At 40.4% G+C, this 17,944-nt stretch overlaps 1 protein-coding gene across 2 annotated transcripts in view; it reads left to right on the forward strand.

Annotated features, from left to right (window-relative positions):
- The window catches only part of LOC144931684 (CUB and sushi domain-containing protein 3-like), a 454,944-nt gene that overhangs the window by 248,855 nt on the left and 188,145 nt on the right, over nucleotides 1-17,944 (forward strand). For both annotated transcript variants that reach the window (XM_078855833.1, XM_078855834.1), the window contains one exon: nucleotides 879-1,003. In XM_078855833.1, coding sequence (XP_078711959.1) covers nucleotides 879-1,003 — 125 coding nt within the window. The remainder of the gene's footprint in view (nucleotides 1-878; nucleotides 1,004-17,944) is intronic.

The raw sequence follows: 17,944 nt of genomic DNA on the forward strand, positions 1-17,944 counted from the left end.
TTTCCAGGAGGGTTAGACTTTTTTTGTGGTGGAACATCCACCACTTTGTGGCAGAAAATCTGGCAGAACATATCATGCATGTGGCAGAACATCTCATGTCACCACACCCAATCTATATCAACTTTCTTTAGCATTCCCCCGTGCTCCTTCTTAATCGTGCCCACTTTGTGGGCAAAATTCGCTAAATTAAATGAGCTGTGGCATAATTACAGCACCCAATGGCAACACAGCCCTCCACACATTCTGTATGATTGAATTGAGCCGAATTTGCACAGAATTGAGTGCAATTCTCTCACGACGGGGCAGGATGGAAACATTTCCAGATATGAATAAATGCTATGTTCATCACGTCCTACTTTTATCCCCCACAAAGCCCAACTCAATCAAGTGTCAAACACGAGCCATTCTTTCCCTATCGCAGCTATGATTAAGAGCTCACAATTTCAGATTAGCAAATTCTGATGATTGCATGACCCAGTTCTAACACCTGTTCCTCTTTAGTAAGTTAATGCATCATTAAGAAGTGAAAGGCCCAGAGCAAATGGTGTTGTTGCACTCTGAGAAGCACGATTATCATTAATCCTCAATTATGCTAAATGATATATTGACGACAGCTTTGAAAATTATTCTGATAATTGTCATGGTTATCATTATACGCATCATCATTATTTATACAATCACCATTTATTATCATGATTTCATTACAATTTTAATGCTGATGCCGAGACTTATAATCCCACGGCGGTGCCATGCTTAATGATGCAATAAAAAAAATGCCAAGGGCAAGCCAACCTACTTAGCTTTGTCGTGCTGAATGATTATTATCGGCCAAAGGCTGAACCTAATTAATTCATAATTGCACTGTGCTGATCTTTCAGGTTGGGAGCTACCGTTAGATTCTCTTGCAATGAAGGTTACGTACTTCAAGGTTCCAGCAGCATCATCTGCCAGCGCGTGAACGAGATTTTTGCATCTTGGAGTGACAACATGCCCAAGTGCAAAGGTGGGCAGAAACAATTTTCCGTCTATTTCATAGCAAGTAAGCAATATGTGACGGTTTTATTTTGGGTGTTTAATTGGACGTCAAGTTAAAATGCGCCTGAAATGTTACTGGCAACGGCTTTAGGAAGTGATGAGTATAAGATGGGAGGAATTCAATTATAGGCAAGGCGTTTGGCATAAACTTGAATAAAATAATGTCGACAGGTCTGAGCCCCACTGCGTCTTGACCCCATTTCATGTCATTATTGTGTTTTGCATAAAATATAATTAATTAATCACACTGCAATATACAGAAAAATGTGGCGATTTCTTCATCACTTACCTGAATCATAGAGAAAAGCAACACGAAACATTTAACCACATTCTTTAAATATAACATACACATTATATAAGTTTTAATTGCACTTCACTGAGCTTGACGCTCAGAAATTAATAATGATAAAAAGTAACATCAAATTGACCGGTAAACAAAAAAGTGAGTCGGCTTGGGCACAGCACGTTGCTAGGTGGCTGATGGGGGAGACCGGTGATGGAACAGCAGTCGAAGGAGGGAGATTCGGCACCGAGAGCATGGCAACCATGGATATTGAGCAACGATGTCAAACTCATGCGCCGGAGCTCGATGGCCTGTCGAATTTGTGAGACCACGATGAATGGCAGCGATATGGGGAAGCAGTGGATAGGTCCTGGCAGCTGACGATGGTGATGCATTATGCATGAAAGCCAGGTGTTTTAAAAATGTGATTTCTACTCAATGCAATACAAATAGAATGTCACGTAGTTTAATTATATGGATCAACAAGCATTAGTAAAATCACCAACATGATTGTTATTAACCTTAGGTATATGACATATCACAAAAGGCATTTAGGTTTAACTAGCTGCAGGTGTCTTTGTTAATTTTCATTGAATTATCAGCATAAAGATTAGCTCCATTAAAAGTTGCAAACATAGCATATGTGTATTGCTTCGATGGCATCCAGTATTCTTTGGCGAATGTGACCTTCATTTTTTAGTCTTTAACGATTTTATTGTATCAGATTGTACAATATTTTACACTTACACATACAACACAGCCAGCCTTGATTTTTGCGTGGAATGCAGCGTTATTGTGTCTACTATATATTATCTTTGGCCAACATTGCCATTTAACGCATTAATCTTTCACACAGCGGCAATTGTCTTGAATCTACTGTGTCAACAACAACCACAACAATAAAAATTTACGTAACATCTACATACATTTGTATCTGAAGATGCTTTACATATATTTAAACCGCATATGAATGCTTATCAGAGGGAATGGTGGGTAGGGCAAGGAAACATAGACCCATGCATGGTTTGAGTCAAGAGCAAAACTCGTTCCAGGCATGAAAAAAGAAAATATGCAAAGAAAATAACATGTGTATTGTGAAACACTTAATAACAGTAAGACATAACAGATGTAAGATAAGATTTATGTAGCTTTTCTGGCCATCATTTCACCAAGAGGTTTGGCCAAAGAAAAGATGAAACAGGTTCAGTGAGATTGTCCAAAGAAGTATCGAAATACAAATTGGTAGCGGAGTCCAGCAAGGAGATACACTCTGACCTAGGCAATGACGTGAAAATAGTTCCTACCAAAACAATTATTGAAGAAATACAGATATAAAGTTTAATTGTGAAAGTGTTAACCACCTCAGAATCGCTGACATCATAAAATAACAATTATTTATGAACCTAACAAAGAAGACTGCAAAAGTGGGGCTAAAAATGATTTTGAGCAGAGCAAAAGAGACGCACAAGTTTGCTGAACAAAAGGAGCTAATTGTTGGAGGGACACAACTGATTATGCATATATGGGGCAACTATTGAAGTCAGACTGAGATAAAATAATATATATAAAATTAAGAGATGAGCAAGGGCAGTATGGAGTGCATTTATAATATAAAAATGTATCGTTAAAAATGAGATAGCAATATGCCTGAATATTTTCAATTGGTGCACAAAGAGCATTAAACAACTGTAAAAGTACACGAAGAAGCAAGATGAAGCGAATGCTAGGAATAAAGAGGGGCACATGGATCAGAGAACATATGCAAGTTAATTGCATCACATTTTAACAATCTGTGAACACTTTAAAAAGATTCCTCCACTATCCATATTTTTGGTCCCCTTTTATGTTTATCTTATTTAACTTGCATATAGTTTTAAAGCACATACTTTCCTTTTTATCTGCTAATTCCCTTCAATCAGTTATAGATTCTGAGGTGCTGAAGTTCATTTTTCAACAGCAAATCAGCGCAATGGGCTATCACACGGTGCAGACACATGCTCCCTCGAGAGAGCTTGACCATGCCCTGTTTTCTTTTACACGCCCTGTCATCCAAAGAGCCACTTATTTTAGTTCAACTCATCGGTCAGACTTCCCTGTGTTCCCATCCTTTTCTCTGTGGTGGATGGGTGGAGGAGAGTTTAATAGTGCACAGCACCGAATGCCTTTGGGGACAGAACAACTTATTTCCTGGCTTTGCTGCGGTAAAGAGGGATGTGGTGGGAGGTGTGATTATGTGTAGGTCACAGAGGTCATTCTGCAGGAAGCAAATTCAATAAAGCCCAAGGACAGAGGTCACCTTCCGTTTATTTAAATTAATTTAATCAAAACTGAGTCTGTTGGGAAAATATACTACTTGTATATTAAGATGGTTAATACAAAACATTGATTGATAAAAAATGAAGAATACTGAACGTTTCTGAAGCTTGCTGTGCAATTAAGCTGAGATATACAATGCAGGAACTGTGCTGAGGTGCATTGTTCTCGTACATACTGGGACCAAATATTTGTTATATTTGATACAAGTATGTTAATTATTACATGATATAATCCATGATTTATTCACTGCTGGATGAAGGGCCCCAATGCAATCACCATCCCTCATGGTTTCGCAATCTAACTTTGCATTGGTCACCCTTGCAAAATAGACAATGTTGCATGTATCTCAATGGATTTATTTAATCTCCTGAATAAAAAAAGATACAACAACGACATCTATTTACTCATTGTTTACAGAGAATTGCAATACTTTAACGATGGAAAGATGCCTTAATTATAATATTTTTAAAGGGAGCTAAAACTGACTTGAATAATTACAGACCCATTTGCCTCTTCTCACTTATTTATAATTGCTTACATTGAGAACAAAATAATAGAACATTTAAAGGCCAACCAACCACATGATCACACTGAGTTTGGGAATGGTTTATTTCATATTATGCCTAGCCTTTGCAGATTATAAAAAGATGCATTTGATTAATTGGAAATCGATGCAGTCATACAATCTCTCACAAATCAAGTCTGAAATAAAAAATATATTTAGAAACATTAAAATCCATTTGCAAAAATATAATAGCTTGTAAAATACTGAGATGTTTACATATTAAAAGGAGACTTAGATAAGGAGATATGCTTTCACCACAATTGTTCAGAGTGATAGCATTGAGAAGAAAATGCAAAAAAATTAGATAAAATATTAACTATCTCAATATTTATAGAATGTAGTTTTTTATGACAGCCTATGGGTATAGATTATAGAGAATGATTGAAAAACTTAATCAAGACAGCCGCAAAGTGTGAGCAAAACACAAGTCATCTTAATTTTAGAACTTTCGTGACTGCAGGAATTATTATTTGTTTCTTTCGGTTAAGTCACGTCTAAAGATAAAATAATAAATTAAATTAAATAATAGAATACGACGTTTCGATTGCAACACAAGCAATCATCATCAGGTATAATGAAATAGCGACATAAAATCTAACCAGAAAACTATAGACAGACATATTAGCAGACAGATATCACCCAGATACATAGCGAGAGCAACACAGGTAACAGAGAGGGGTGATCGTCTCTGTGTGGTGGCCTTAAATAGACAGAGGGGGGGGCGGAGGCAGAGAGAGGGAGGAGGGTTAGAGAAAAAATTAGCATATCAATGAGTGGTCAACAGACGTGGTGCTGCGAATGCGATGGCACGGCAAGCAAGCCTGAAAATCAGGAGAAGGACACACTAAAATTAAATAACCTAGTAAAATATCGAAATGTAATGTAATACAACACAGAGGGTCGGTCAACACACAATTAACGCATAGCCTGGTTGATTACGTATTTCAAAGATTGCTAAGTTAGAATTTAAGTGTGAACAATCTAAAGAGAGGACACAGGCAGAGAAAACAAGTCGCCAGAGAGAGAGAAAAAAGATAAGCTTAAAACTTCCCCGTAGAAGTGGTTCAATCTTAATTTTAGAACTTTCGTGACTGCAGGAATTATTATTTGTTTCTTTCGGTTAAGTCACGTCTAAAGATAAAATAATAAATTAAATTAAATAATAGAATACGACGTTTCGATTGCAACACAAGCAATCATCATCAGGTATAATGAAATAGCGACATAAAATCTAACCAGAAAACTATAGACAGACATATTAGCAGACAGATATCACCCAGATACATAGCGAGAGCAACACAGGTAACAGAGAGGGGTGATCGTCTCTGTGTGGTGGCCTTAAATAGACAGAGGGGGGGGGCGGAGGCAGAGAGAGGGAGGAGGGTTAGAGAAAAAATTAGCATATCAATGAGTGGTCAACAGACGTGGTGCTGCGAATGCGATGGCACGGCAAGCAAGCCTGAAAATCAGGAGAAGGACACACTAAAATTAAATAACCTAGTAAAATATCGAAATGTAATGTAATACAACACAGAGGGTCGGTCAACACACAATTAACGCATAGCCTGGTTGATTACGTATTTCAAAGATTGCTAAAGTTAGAATTTAAGTGTGAACAATCTAAAGAGAGGACACAGGCAGAGAAAACAAGTCGCCAGAGAGAGAGAAAAAAGATAAGCTTAAAACTTCCCCGTAGAAGTGGTTCAATCTTAATTTTAGAACTTTCGTGACTGCAGGAATTATTATTTGTTTCTTTCGGTTAAGTCACGTCTAAAGATAAAATAATAAATTAAATAATAGAATACGACGTTTCGATTGCAACACAAGCAATCATCATCAGGTATAATGAAATAGCGACATAAAATCTAACCAGAAAACTATAGACAGACATATTAGCAGACAGATATCACCCAGATACATAGCGAGAGCAACACAGGTAACAGAGAGGGGTGATCGTCTCTGTGTGGTGGCCTTAAATAGACAGAGGGGGGGGCGGAGGCAGAGAGAGGGAGGAGGGTTAGAGAAAAAATTAGCATATCAATGAGTGGTCAACAGACGTGGTGCTGCGAATGCGATGGCACGGCAAGCAAGCCTGAAAATCAGGAGAAGGACACACTAAAATTAAATAACCTAGTAAAATATCGAAATGTAATGTAATACAACACAGAGGGTCGGTCAACACACAATTAACGCATAGCCTGGTTGATTACGTATTTCAAAGATTGCTAAGTTAGAATTTAAGTGTGAACAATCTAAAGAGAGGACACAGGCAGAGAAAACAAGTCGCCAGAGAGAGAGAAAAAAGATAAGCTTAAAACTTCCCCGTAGAAGTGGTTCAATCTTAATTTTAGAACTTTCGTGACTGCAGGAATTATTATTTGTTTCTTTCGGTTAAGTCACGTCTAAAGATAAAATAATAAATTAAATTAAATAATAGAATACGACGTTTCGATTGCAACACAAGCAATCATCATCAGGTATAATGAAATAGCGACATAAAATCTAACCAGAAAACTATAGACAGACATATTAGCAGACAGATATCACCCAGATACATAGCGAGAGCAACACAGGTAACAGAGAGGGGTGATCGTCTCTGTGTGGTGGCCTTAAATAGACAGAGGGGGGGGCGGAGGCAGAGAGAGGGAGGAGGGTTAGAGAAAAAATTAGCATATCAATGAGTGGTCAACAGACGTGGTGCTGCGAATGCGATGGCACGGCAAGCAAGCCTGAAAATCAGGAGAAGGACACACTAAAATTGAATAACCTAGTAAAATATCGAAATGTAATGTAATACAACACAGAGGGTCGGTCAACACACAATTAACGCATAGCCTGGTTGATTACGTATTTCAAAGATTGCTAAGTTAGAATTTAAGTGTGAACAATCTAAAGAGAGGACACAGGCAGAGAAAACAAGTCGCCAGAGAGAGAGAAAAAAGATAAGCTTAAAACTTCCCCGTAGAAGTGGTTCAATCTTAATTTTAGAACTTTCGTGACTGCAGGAATTATTATTTGTTTCTTTCGGTTAAGTCACGTCTAAAGATAAAATAATAAATTAAATTAAATAATAGAATACGACGTTTCGATTGCAACACAAGCAATCATCATCAGGTATAATGAAATAGCGACATAAAATCTAACCAGAAAACTATGGACAGACATATTAGCAGACAGATATCACCAAGATACATAGCGGGAGCAACACAGGTAACAGAGAGGGGTGATCGTCTCTACGGGGAAGTTTTAAACTTATCTTTTTTCTCTCTCTCTGGCGACTTGTTTTCTCTGCCTGTGTCCTCTTGAGAATGTTCACACTTAAATTCTAACTTAGCAATCTTTGAAATACGTAATCAACCAGGCTATGCGTTAATTGTGTGTTGACCGACCCTCTGTGTTGTATTACATTACATTTCGATATTTTACTAGGTTATTTAATTTTAGTGTGTCCTTCTCCTGATTTTCAGGCTTGCTTGCCGTGCCATCGCATTCGCAGCACCACGTCTGTTGACCACTCATTGATATGCTAATTTTTTCTCTAACCCTCCTCCCTCTCTCTGCCTCCGCCCCCCCCTCTGTCTATTTAAGGCCACCACACAGAGACGATCACCCCTCTCTGTTACCTGTGTTGCTCTCGCTATGTATCTGGGTGATATCTGTCTGCTAATATGTCTGTCTATAGTTTTGTGGTTAGATTTTATGTCGCTATTTCATTATACCTGATGATGATTGCTTGTGTTGCAATCGAAACGTCGTATTCTATTATTTAATTTATTATTTTATCTTTAGACGTGACTTAACCGAAAGAAACAAATAACAAGTCATCTTGTTCATGAAATAACAGAATTTGTTGGAGACACAGGTGCAAAATACATAATAGGGCTGGGTATATGTGCCTTGGGCAGTTCTTGCAGGCAAAGATCAAAATGATCAATATAAGAGGCAGATAAGAGCAGGTTGGAGTGCTTTGAAAATAACGAACTTGATAATGATAAGCAACATGTGCATAATAAAACATAAGAACATCGTGTCTGCAAAATCCATTATCATTTGTTCACAGTTAAAAATTCTAGCAGACAAGATCAGACCTTACCGTCATCACTCTGAACCATGCTAAATATTGACATTATCATGGAATTATCAACACAGTCTGTAATGTAAAAAATGTAAGATTGAAATTTGATTCGGTTTTTACTTTTAAAACTATTCATATTAAACTGTTTGCATTATATGCAATGCATTTGCATCTCGTAATTACAGTTGCATACAATATAAACTTAATTTGATATATAAACCAATCTCTTCCACCCATTTTTGTGTGTTTTTGTGTATATCATATATTTGGAGTACTGTTTTAGCATGAAAATCAAAGCTCAATTGTCTATTAGAGTGTATTAATGGTTACATGCCTTACCTCTACCAAGCATAGTCAGCAGGATTATTTAAAAAATGCAAACGCTGTTGGATACTGTACTTTTATTTAATATATGTAAAGTTTATTGTTGTTCACGAAAGCAATTTTGGATATTTTTTATAAAAAAAAGTTTCCTCAAAAACAATTATTCTCTCAAGTCTCACATGAGTATTGTGCATAATTCCACTTTGGATTCTGGCCGAGTATAATTGTCTCTGAAATGTTTGTACCACACGTAATATTTCCCTAATGGCCTTTAAAATCTCCACCTTTAATCACGGGGTGCTTTGCATAAGCGTTTTCAGAAGGTGGTGCGGTATAGAATAATACATTTACCGCAATGTACCAAGTACCACAATACTAAACCAAGCTTGTTCAAAAACGGCTTCATTTTATTCCTGATGCGATTCAATCTTTTTTTACGTTTCTATTGTCCTGGTTAATGCAATTTCAGCATCTGCACTATATTTTGCAGAAAATGCTTTGTTCTTGGAAACCGCTTCATTATTTACCTGTTTTATTTTTCCTAAGCAGTCATTACGATCCGTGGTGCAAACCAATGTATACGTTTTTTTTCTTACAGCAAAAGACCCAGGTGTATGAATGTGAAATTGACTGTCATATCCAAATTGACTGTCAGCCACACTTCAATGGTTCAATGAACTCCATTGTGCGTCTTTAACATAAAGATAGGCCAGCGTTGCTGATAATTAAATTGATATACACAATTTTCCATTAAAACTGCATTGCCATTACTTGGGAGAGCAACTTCATGCTACCTTCCATTTTTATTCTTTATTGCATCTTCAGCTTTCTTATTTTTTTTATAATGAATACACACAAGGAATGTATTTCGTTTTTTTGTGTACCATTTAATTTATTGTATATTGGTCAATTTTCCCAATGCCACTCTACATTAATGTGAGTATGCAAGTAAAATGAAAGGGCATTTATTCATTTTCAGCCCTGCAATTACTTGCCAATGCCCATGCTGGTTAAAGGACCTTCATTAAAGTAACTCTAGATAGCTCCCATTGAGGATATTTGGCCTACTCTTCCATGCTGCCCAGAATTCTTAGAAGAGGTGGAAGCACTCACAGTTCACCCAAACATAAACAATCTGATAGTCGACTAACCCATCAATACTGCTCGGTAGACAGCGTCTAAGGGATTTAAGAAACCTGCACAACTGAGCTTGAACTTTTGTAAAAAAATATTTAGTGCAGGCGTCCATCGCAGAACGCGCAAACATGGTTTCCTGCATGTTATAAGGGGAGGGGGCGTGTGACTGAAGAAAAAAAACAAGTATTTAATTTCATTATTTTATCCCTGGATTTATAAAATAATTTTAAATGTAATACTTAATAATAATACTATTTAGCATTACAAAAATGACTTAATGAGGAGTTTAAAACAAATAATTGTACTTAAAATTGAAACGATTACTACTTACAAAGGTGGTTTAATACTTCGTAAGAAGTAACTCCAGGGCTTCTTGAACGCTTCCATTGGATGCTTGCAGCAGCACGCATGATGCAACCAAAGGGATCAGATCTACGATGGCTACGCCCAGCCCATGACAATGGACGCTGCCATGATGCCAGTGTATGGGCCTCTGTGAGAAAGAGCTGTATAGCTCATTGGATTCCTCGAGTATAATTCAACATTCTAATTCTTCTGGTTCTGATTCATGTTGACCTTATTTCGCACCATACGTAGCCAATCGTGCTTATTAGAGGTGCGGTGCAGTGACGTTATAAGAAATGTTTTTTTAACATAAATTTTTACGTTGATTCGTTTCTCAATCCGCTTGTCTTGGTGAACGGCAGCATATTGAGTAGCGTGGTCCAGACCTCCCTTTCCCTGGTGACGGACTCTAGCTCTTCCTGGGGAATTCCCAGGCATTCCCAGACCACCTGAGAAACATAGTGATATATATCTTTTTTTCTACCTACGTGACTTTACAGAAAGAACCAAAGAGTATAGTCCCACCATCGTGTCCTAGGCCGGCTCCAGGGTCTTCGCCCAGTGGGATGTGCCCGGTAAAGTTCCAGGGGCAGTCTACCGGGAGCCATCTTTACCAGGTGCCCAAACCACCTTAGCTGGCTCCTCTCAATCCGAAAGAGCAGCGGCTCGACTCTGAGGGTTTCCCGGATTACTGAGCTCCTCACCCGATCACTGAGAGTGAGCCTGGCAACCCTGCAGAGAAACCTCATTTCACCCCCTTGTACCTGCAATCTCATCCTTTTGGTCATTACCCAAAGCTCATGACCATAGGTGAGGGTGTGGATGTAGATTGACCTGTAAACTGAGAGCTTTGTTCGAGAACTCAGCTCCCGCTTCACTACTACGGAACGGTACAGCGCTCGCATCACTGTGGATGCCGCACCGATCCATGCGCCGATCTCCTGCTCCCACTTACCATCACTCGTGAAAGAGGCCCCAGGTACTTAAACTCCTCCACTAAGGGCAGCTGTTCCCCCCTCACCTGGAGAGCATACTCCACCATCTCCCGGGAGTGAACCATGACCTCAGATTTGGAGGTGCTGATCTTCATCCCAGCCGCTTCACACTCGACTTCAAACCATTCAAGTGCACGCTGGAGATCACAGATTGATGAGGCAAAGAGGAAAATGTCATGTGCAAAAATTAGCGATGCCACCTCCATGCTCCCAACTGGATACTTTCCATACCTCAGCTGTTCCTTGATATCCTGTCTATACAAATCACAAACGAACCACCTTTGGTAGAGTTCAACACCCTAAGTGAACGACTTTGATTTAACACCAAAAATACGGACACAGCTCTCACTCTGGGAATAGAGGGACCAGATAGCACACACAAGCGGCATCGGTACATCATACTCCTGCAGCACTTCCCACAAGACATTCAGGTGAACATGGTCATATGCTTTCTCCAAGTCTACAAAGCAGAGGTAAACTGGAGAAGCATACTCACATGACCTCTCAAATATCTGTGAGATGGAAAAGAGCTGGTCCATTATTCCACAACCCTGGCAGAATCCGCATTGTTCCTAGTTAACCTGAGGCTTGACCACCGGGCGCAGCCTCCTCTCCAGCACTCTGGCATAAGCTTTACCTGAGATGCTGAGGAGTGTGATCTCTCTGTAGTTGGAGCACACTCTCTTAATAAAGGGGACCATGACCCCAGTTTGCCAATCCAGAGGTACTTCTCCGCCCTTCCATGCAACATTGAAGAGGCATGTTAACCACGGCACTCCTACACTGTCCAGCACTTTCAACACCTCTGGGCAATTCTTGTCCACCCCAACAGCTTTGCCGCTACGAAGGCCCTCGACCGCCACAGCAACTTCAGCAGCCGTGATGGATCCGACCCCCCCAGCTGTTTCCAGGGCTGCCTCCTGAGAAGAGGTCATGTCCATCAGGTTGAGGAGGTCATCGAAGTGTTCCTTCTACCTCTCGACTATTTCCTTATTTGAGTTAAATTTTATGTCACCCTCACTGAGAACAGCCTAGGTTCACGTCCCGTCGACCACCCAGAACATATTTAAGGCTGCCCGGTACTCCCTCTCTATGGCCTCTCCAAACTTCTTCCATGCCTGGGTTTTCACTTTAGCAACTGCTACCGCTTCGACCCTCTTGAAAAGCCGGTGCCTCTCAATTGAGTCGGGAGACCTTTTAACAAGCATTGCTCAGAAAGCCTCCTTCTTCAACTTGACAGCTTCTCTCACCATTGGTGTCCTCCAGCGAGTCCCAGGGTTGCCACCATGACAGGCAGCAACTTCCTTCAGGCAGCAGCTTTTCACAGCTGCATCAACAATCGAGGTCCTGAACATCATCCAATGACCTCCCGTGGAGTGTAGGAGAAGTTTTCCCAGAGGTGGAAGTTTAAATCTTTCTGCACTTGGTCTTCTGCCAGACGTTCCCAGAAAGCCGGCACTGTTTGTTTTGGCCTTCCACATCTAACTGGTCGGTGTCGAATCCTACCTACCAACAGGTGGTGATCAGTTGACAGCTCTATCCCTTTCTTCACCAGAGTGTCCAGAACATACGGCCTTAGGTCCAACGATACAACTAGAAAGTCAATCATTGCTCTGGTACCAAGTACACATATGAGCATCCTTGTGTTCAAAAATGGTGTTTATTTTCTTGGTTCTTTCGGTAAAGTCACGTAGAAGGGAAGTAATAAAATAATACAAATAAAACATTATAAAATAATTCTCACGACGTTTCGGCCACAACACAAGCAGCCGTCCTCAGGTGAAGACCAGGTCTGTCATGGCGACAGCGTCTAAATGAAACACCACCACGCTTGGAGCGTCTATTTAAGCTGGGTTGAAAGGGGGGGGAAATGCGCCTTGATAAAATAATCTGCATATCAAGAGGAATTTAGCATATTTATGGGAAATGCAGGAATGCGAATAGTGCTAATTTGTAAAATGCGTAGGAGGTGGGCGGGAGGTTTTCAAAGTCATATTATGCCTATGCATTATGCAGGATTAGCAGCATCAAAGGGAGGGGGTAAGGGTAGCATTAATAAAGGGAAAGAATGTTAATAGTATGTAGCTGCAGTAACTAAACAACCACGTAAAAAGCTAAAGTATAAACTACATAGTATCATCAGTATGCTAAATATACTCTCCATAAGCTGAGCTACCAACCGTAAGTAATACATTACAATTCTAGGTCGCAAAAAATAGAATGTGCTTCCAGCTAAACTTAAAAAAAAAAAAATCCTTACATCACACGGATCTATCCCGTACTATATGCTGCCATAGACAACCCCAACATTAATTTGTATACAGTATTACTATACACTACCCTATGTCTTAGAATAATACATAGTGTAATATTACACTATGTATTATTCTACCCACCCAACTGTATACCACACTGCTGTATATTCACTATACAATTACGATACTATATATTACCTTATACATTGTATTAAACATTACACTTTAATACTATTTATTATTATACACTATACCATTGACCGTCGCGTGAAAGGTACTAAGAGGAAGCAATGAAATATGTCAATGGGATAGTGGTGATCGGAAGTTTGCAGCGGAGCAAAGAATCCATTCCCTGCGGAGAATACAAGATATATAGTCAATGTCAGTGAGTGGAACGCGGTCTGAAAGTCACCGTAAACGTGGACACAATCAGTTAAGATCTGAAATGGTTTATTACATCCTTCCAATGATTGCTAAGCCGGAATCCATCTTCTCGGTTGAAATTGTCTCTGTGTTTGTATATGTGGATCGCCTCATGAACGAATCTCTCATGGTAGCCAGATGGCTTGCAGAGAACCTCTGTCTTGGAGAAGTCAATATCATGTGAACCCACTGAATTGTAACAGTGATCTGCCACAGCTGAGGTGTTTGTCCTACCGTGTTTCAAGTCTGCTTTATGTTCACGGATGCGGTCCAAGACATGTCGTTTGGTTTCTCCAATGTAACTGCTACCACAGAGGCAACTTAGTTTGTAGACGCCAGGGTACTGTATGTCTGGAACCACATATTTTACAGACGGGATTAAACACAAGATCCAGGTCCGATTCAACACAGTACATACAATCCGTGATCTGGTCCCGTCTGTAAAACGGGCTAGTTTGTACGTCGACGATAAACTCTCCGACGTACAAACTAGCCCGTTTTCTATCAGATACTCTGCTCCCCTTCACAGGCAAGACCTCTTCGGCAGTACTCAACTCAACCCAATTAGTCTCTATGGTTAAGGACATGGTACTATCTCCTGATGACATCCTCGTCAGCTTTGATGTAGTATCTTTGTTTACCAAAGTCCCAGTACCGGACACCCTAACAATAATTGAGGACTTAGTCCAACATGGATTGAATTCTGATGTACCTGCGCTGGTTAGGCATTGCCTCACCAACACCTATTTTACCTGGAATGGCACCTTCTACAAACAGAATGAGGGTACCCCTATGGGCTCCCCCTTGTCACCAGTTATAGCCAACATGTTCATGGAAAAGTTTGAATCAGACGCCATCCAGACATCCACCCTGCGTCCTTCCCTGTGGAAGAGATATGTGGATGACACTTTCGTCATCTGGCCACATGGCCTCCCAGCATTGAACCACTTCTTGGACCACATCAATTCTAGACACCCATCTATCAGATTCACCATGGAAGTGGAGAAAGATGGTAAACTACCATTCTTGGATATTCTGTTTAAGAGGAGGCTTGACGGATCCTTGGGACATTCTGTCTACAGGAAAGCCACCCACACAAATTCCTACTTGAAACCGGATTCCCACCACCACCCATCTCAAAAGAATTCTCTCATCAAAACGCTATACCACAGAGCCCATGGCATTTCTGACCAACACCACCTGACTGATGAATTAAGACATGTACATCGGGCCCTCAGGATGAACGGATACTCTGACCGCACTATCCGCCAAGCTGTCTCTCCCACCACACAGAAACAACCACATGAAACTCCGACCAAAACTATCACGTTACCATACATAGCAGGCGTGACCAAAAAGATCTCCAAAATTCTAAACAAACATAAGATCCAAGTCCGATTCAGTACAGTGCATAAAATCCGTGATCTGATTCCATCTGTGAAGGATGTCGTTCCTGACTTACAGTATCCTGGAGTCTACAAATTGAGTTGCATTTGTGGTGATTGCTACATTGGAGAAACAAAACGTCATGTTGCTGATCGTGTCCGCGAGCACAAGTCAGATCTGAAACACGGCAGAACTGATTCTTCGGCCGTTGCCGATCATTGCTACAACTCGGCGGGCTCTCATGAAATTGTCTTTTCCGAGACCAAGGTTCTCTGCAAACCTCCGGGCTACCATCAAAGGTTTGTACACGAAGCCATACAAATATACAAACACAGACATAATTTCAACCGTGATGATGGGTACAAACTCAGTAATCACTGGAAAGATGTTATTAACCACGCAAAAAAGACTTAATTACACTTTTTGGACCATCTTATCTGACAGGCACTATTTTAATTTACTTCACCGAGTGTTAACATCCACAGTGTTTAACAGTAATCTCTTCATTGTTCTTTGATCACCGCTCGCCACGTTTCCATTCATTGTGTTGAGCACTACGTGATGTCTTTGATCACCGCTCGCCCTCCGTCCCGGCGCGTCTCCATTCATTGTGTTGAGCACTGCGTGCAGTCTTTGATCGCCGCTCACCCTCCGTCCCGACACGTCTCCATTCATTGTGTTGAGCACTGCGTGCAGTCTTTGATCACCGCTCCTCCTCCCTCCCGATACGTTTCCATTCATTGGCTACCACAGCCTGATAAGCTCTCCCCCCCCCTCCACCTCCCTTCAACTTGCTTATAAGGGATTACATCTTGAATCATTGCTTCACTTGATGCAGCTAATTCGGCTGTGACGGTCCCACCTGATGACGGAGACTTGTGTTGCCTCCGAAACGTCGTGAATTTTATTTTGTTTTGTTTTATTTTACTTTCATTAATTTTAATGTTTTTACCTACGTGACTTTACCGAAAAAACCTGAGAATATATATCTAGTCGATACATTTCCACTGGATCCTTCTCCCCCATTCACGTGACATTCCACGTCCCAATAGCTAGTGTCCATTGCCATGGTCCAGCCCGTTTGAGACCATCTCTCTCCCTGCCATACTGCCATCGCACTCGCCCCTCACCCTTTGTCCTGTGGTTGGTGAGCCCACAGGACAGCGCCGCGTAGCAATTACGGGCTGGGTCCGACCGGGTTACGTGGATCACCCGGCAACCAGGCATTAACCGGCGAACACCACCCCCAGGCATGGCTCCAGGGAGGTGTCCCGGTATACCTTGTCTAGGCGAGGTTTTCTGATTTTTATATTTCAGAAGCATTCATGCGGGGCTTTTGTTTTGACCGTTATTTGTCTGGAACCTCCCCCCAGACCTGTTCGCCAAGGGAGACCCTACCAGGGGTACAAGACTCCAGGCGACATAGCTCTGAGGATCAATGCAACACAAAAATCCCACCACCACGATAATGTTACGATCCTTCTGTGGGGATTTGAATTTTTACCACCACCTTCTGAAATATTTTTTTTGTTGAGCGTGTAGTGTGAAGTATGTCCCGAAAATATTAATCACGTAACTGTGAATTCGCGATATGGGGGTACATTATGCGAGGAATGCCCATACATAGTTCATAAAACAGGTTCCCTGAATAATGTTCATGTTTGGATTACTCAACTTATGCTGCCGCATTTTTGTGCTTGCACTACAAGTGAGCGTGTAGGACGTTACTTTGAACTTTCACACTCCTGCAACGCACACGATTAGCAGGGTTGCTTTCAACATAATGTATATAATGATTTCATTCCCACAGCCATTGGAGGCATGCCTACATCACTGGGTAGAACATATCTTGTTGTTATGAAGTGGAACGTATTACAATATATTAGATAACAACAAGGATATACGTGGGTTGGACACTCATTCTATCTTAAATGCCCATGACGTAATGGAAATATTATCAAATTATATATATTTACTAAGAGGACATCACTTGTAAATTGTGTATAGCAGTGGTTCCCAACCTGTGATCTGTGGACCATTGGTGTGACCCAAGGCCTTTGGAAATGTATTCAAGACTTGTCACCACTGCTCGCAATTGACTGAATCTGCTGATTGCTAGCATTGGTTTATCGACAAGTAGATTTAATTCATGAAAATATGCTTTTGGCACATCGTGGTCCGTAATTTGTGGGCATAGAAAAGCGGACAACCACTGGTGTATTGTATTTTGAAAAACATTGTCAAATTAATTTATTTGCGTTCAAATAATGCGATTTACATTTTTTTATTACCATTACGAATGGCATTTGGCTATTCCTTTATGAAGGTAATTGATTAGATATATGCATTATTTAATATTATAATTATGTTTTTTTCAACACAGCCTGAAATCCACATTCGGTATGATGTGTAATATACTGACTTGCATTTATTTTTATACCTATGTAAAGTTAAATTTTGTAAAGAAAAAAAGTGTTTTCTCATGTTTGTAAACATTATTGTCTTTTGTCATCATGGAAATGTGTACACAACATGTAATACAGCACAGGTATATGCAGCCAACACAACTATTGAATTTGCATGAAATATGCATGGAACGCATTTCTTCATTCTGCCGCATTTTAATTACAGTTCACATTAAGAAAAAAATACTCTTGCCATGCCATTGTATGCCAGCTTAATGTTCGAGCACTGAGCTCGCCTCAGGCAAATGATTACTAACGCAATCCTTTCAGGGCCATCAGTATCAATGACACAAAGGCATTGGGGTGCAGCCTTGCATGCTGCCATGTATCCTGCCCACTT

The sequence above is a fragment of the Lampetra fluviatilis genome, chromosome 4, assembly GCF_964198595.1.
Source record: "Lampetra fluviatilis chromosome 4, kcLamFluv1.1, whole genome shotgun sequence".
NCBI classification, from domain to species: Eukaryota; Metazoa; Chordata; class Hyperoartia; order Petromyzontiformes; family Petromyzontidae; genus Lampetra; species Lampetra fluviatilis.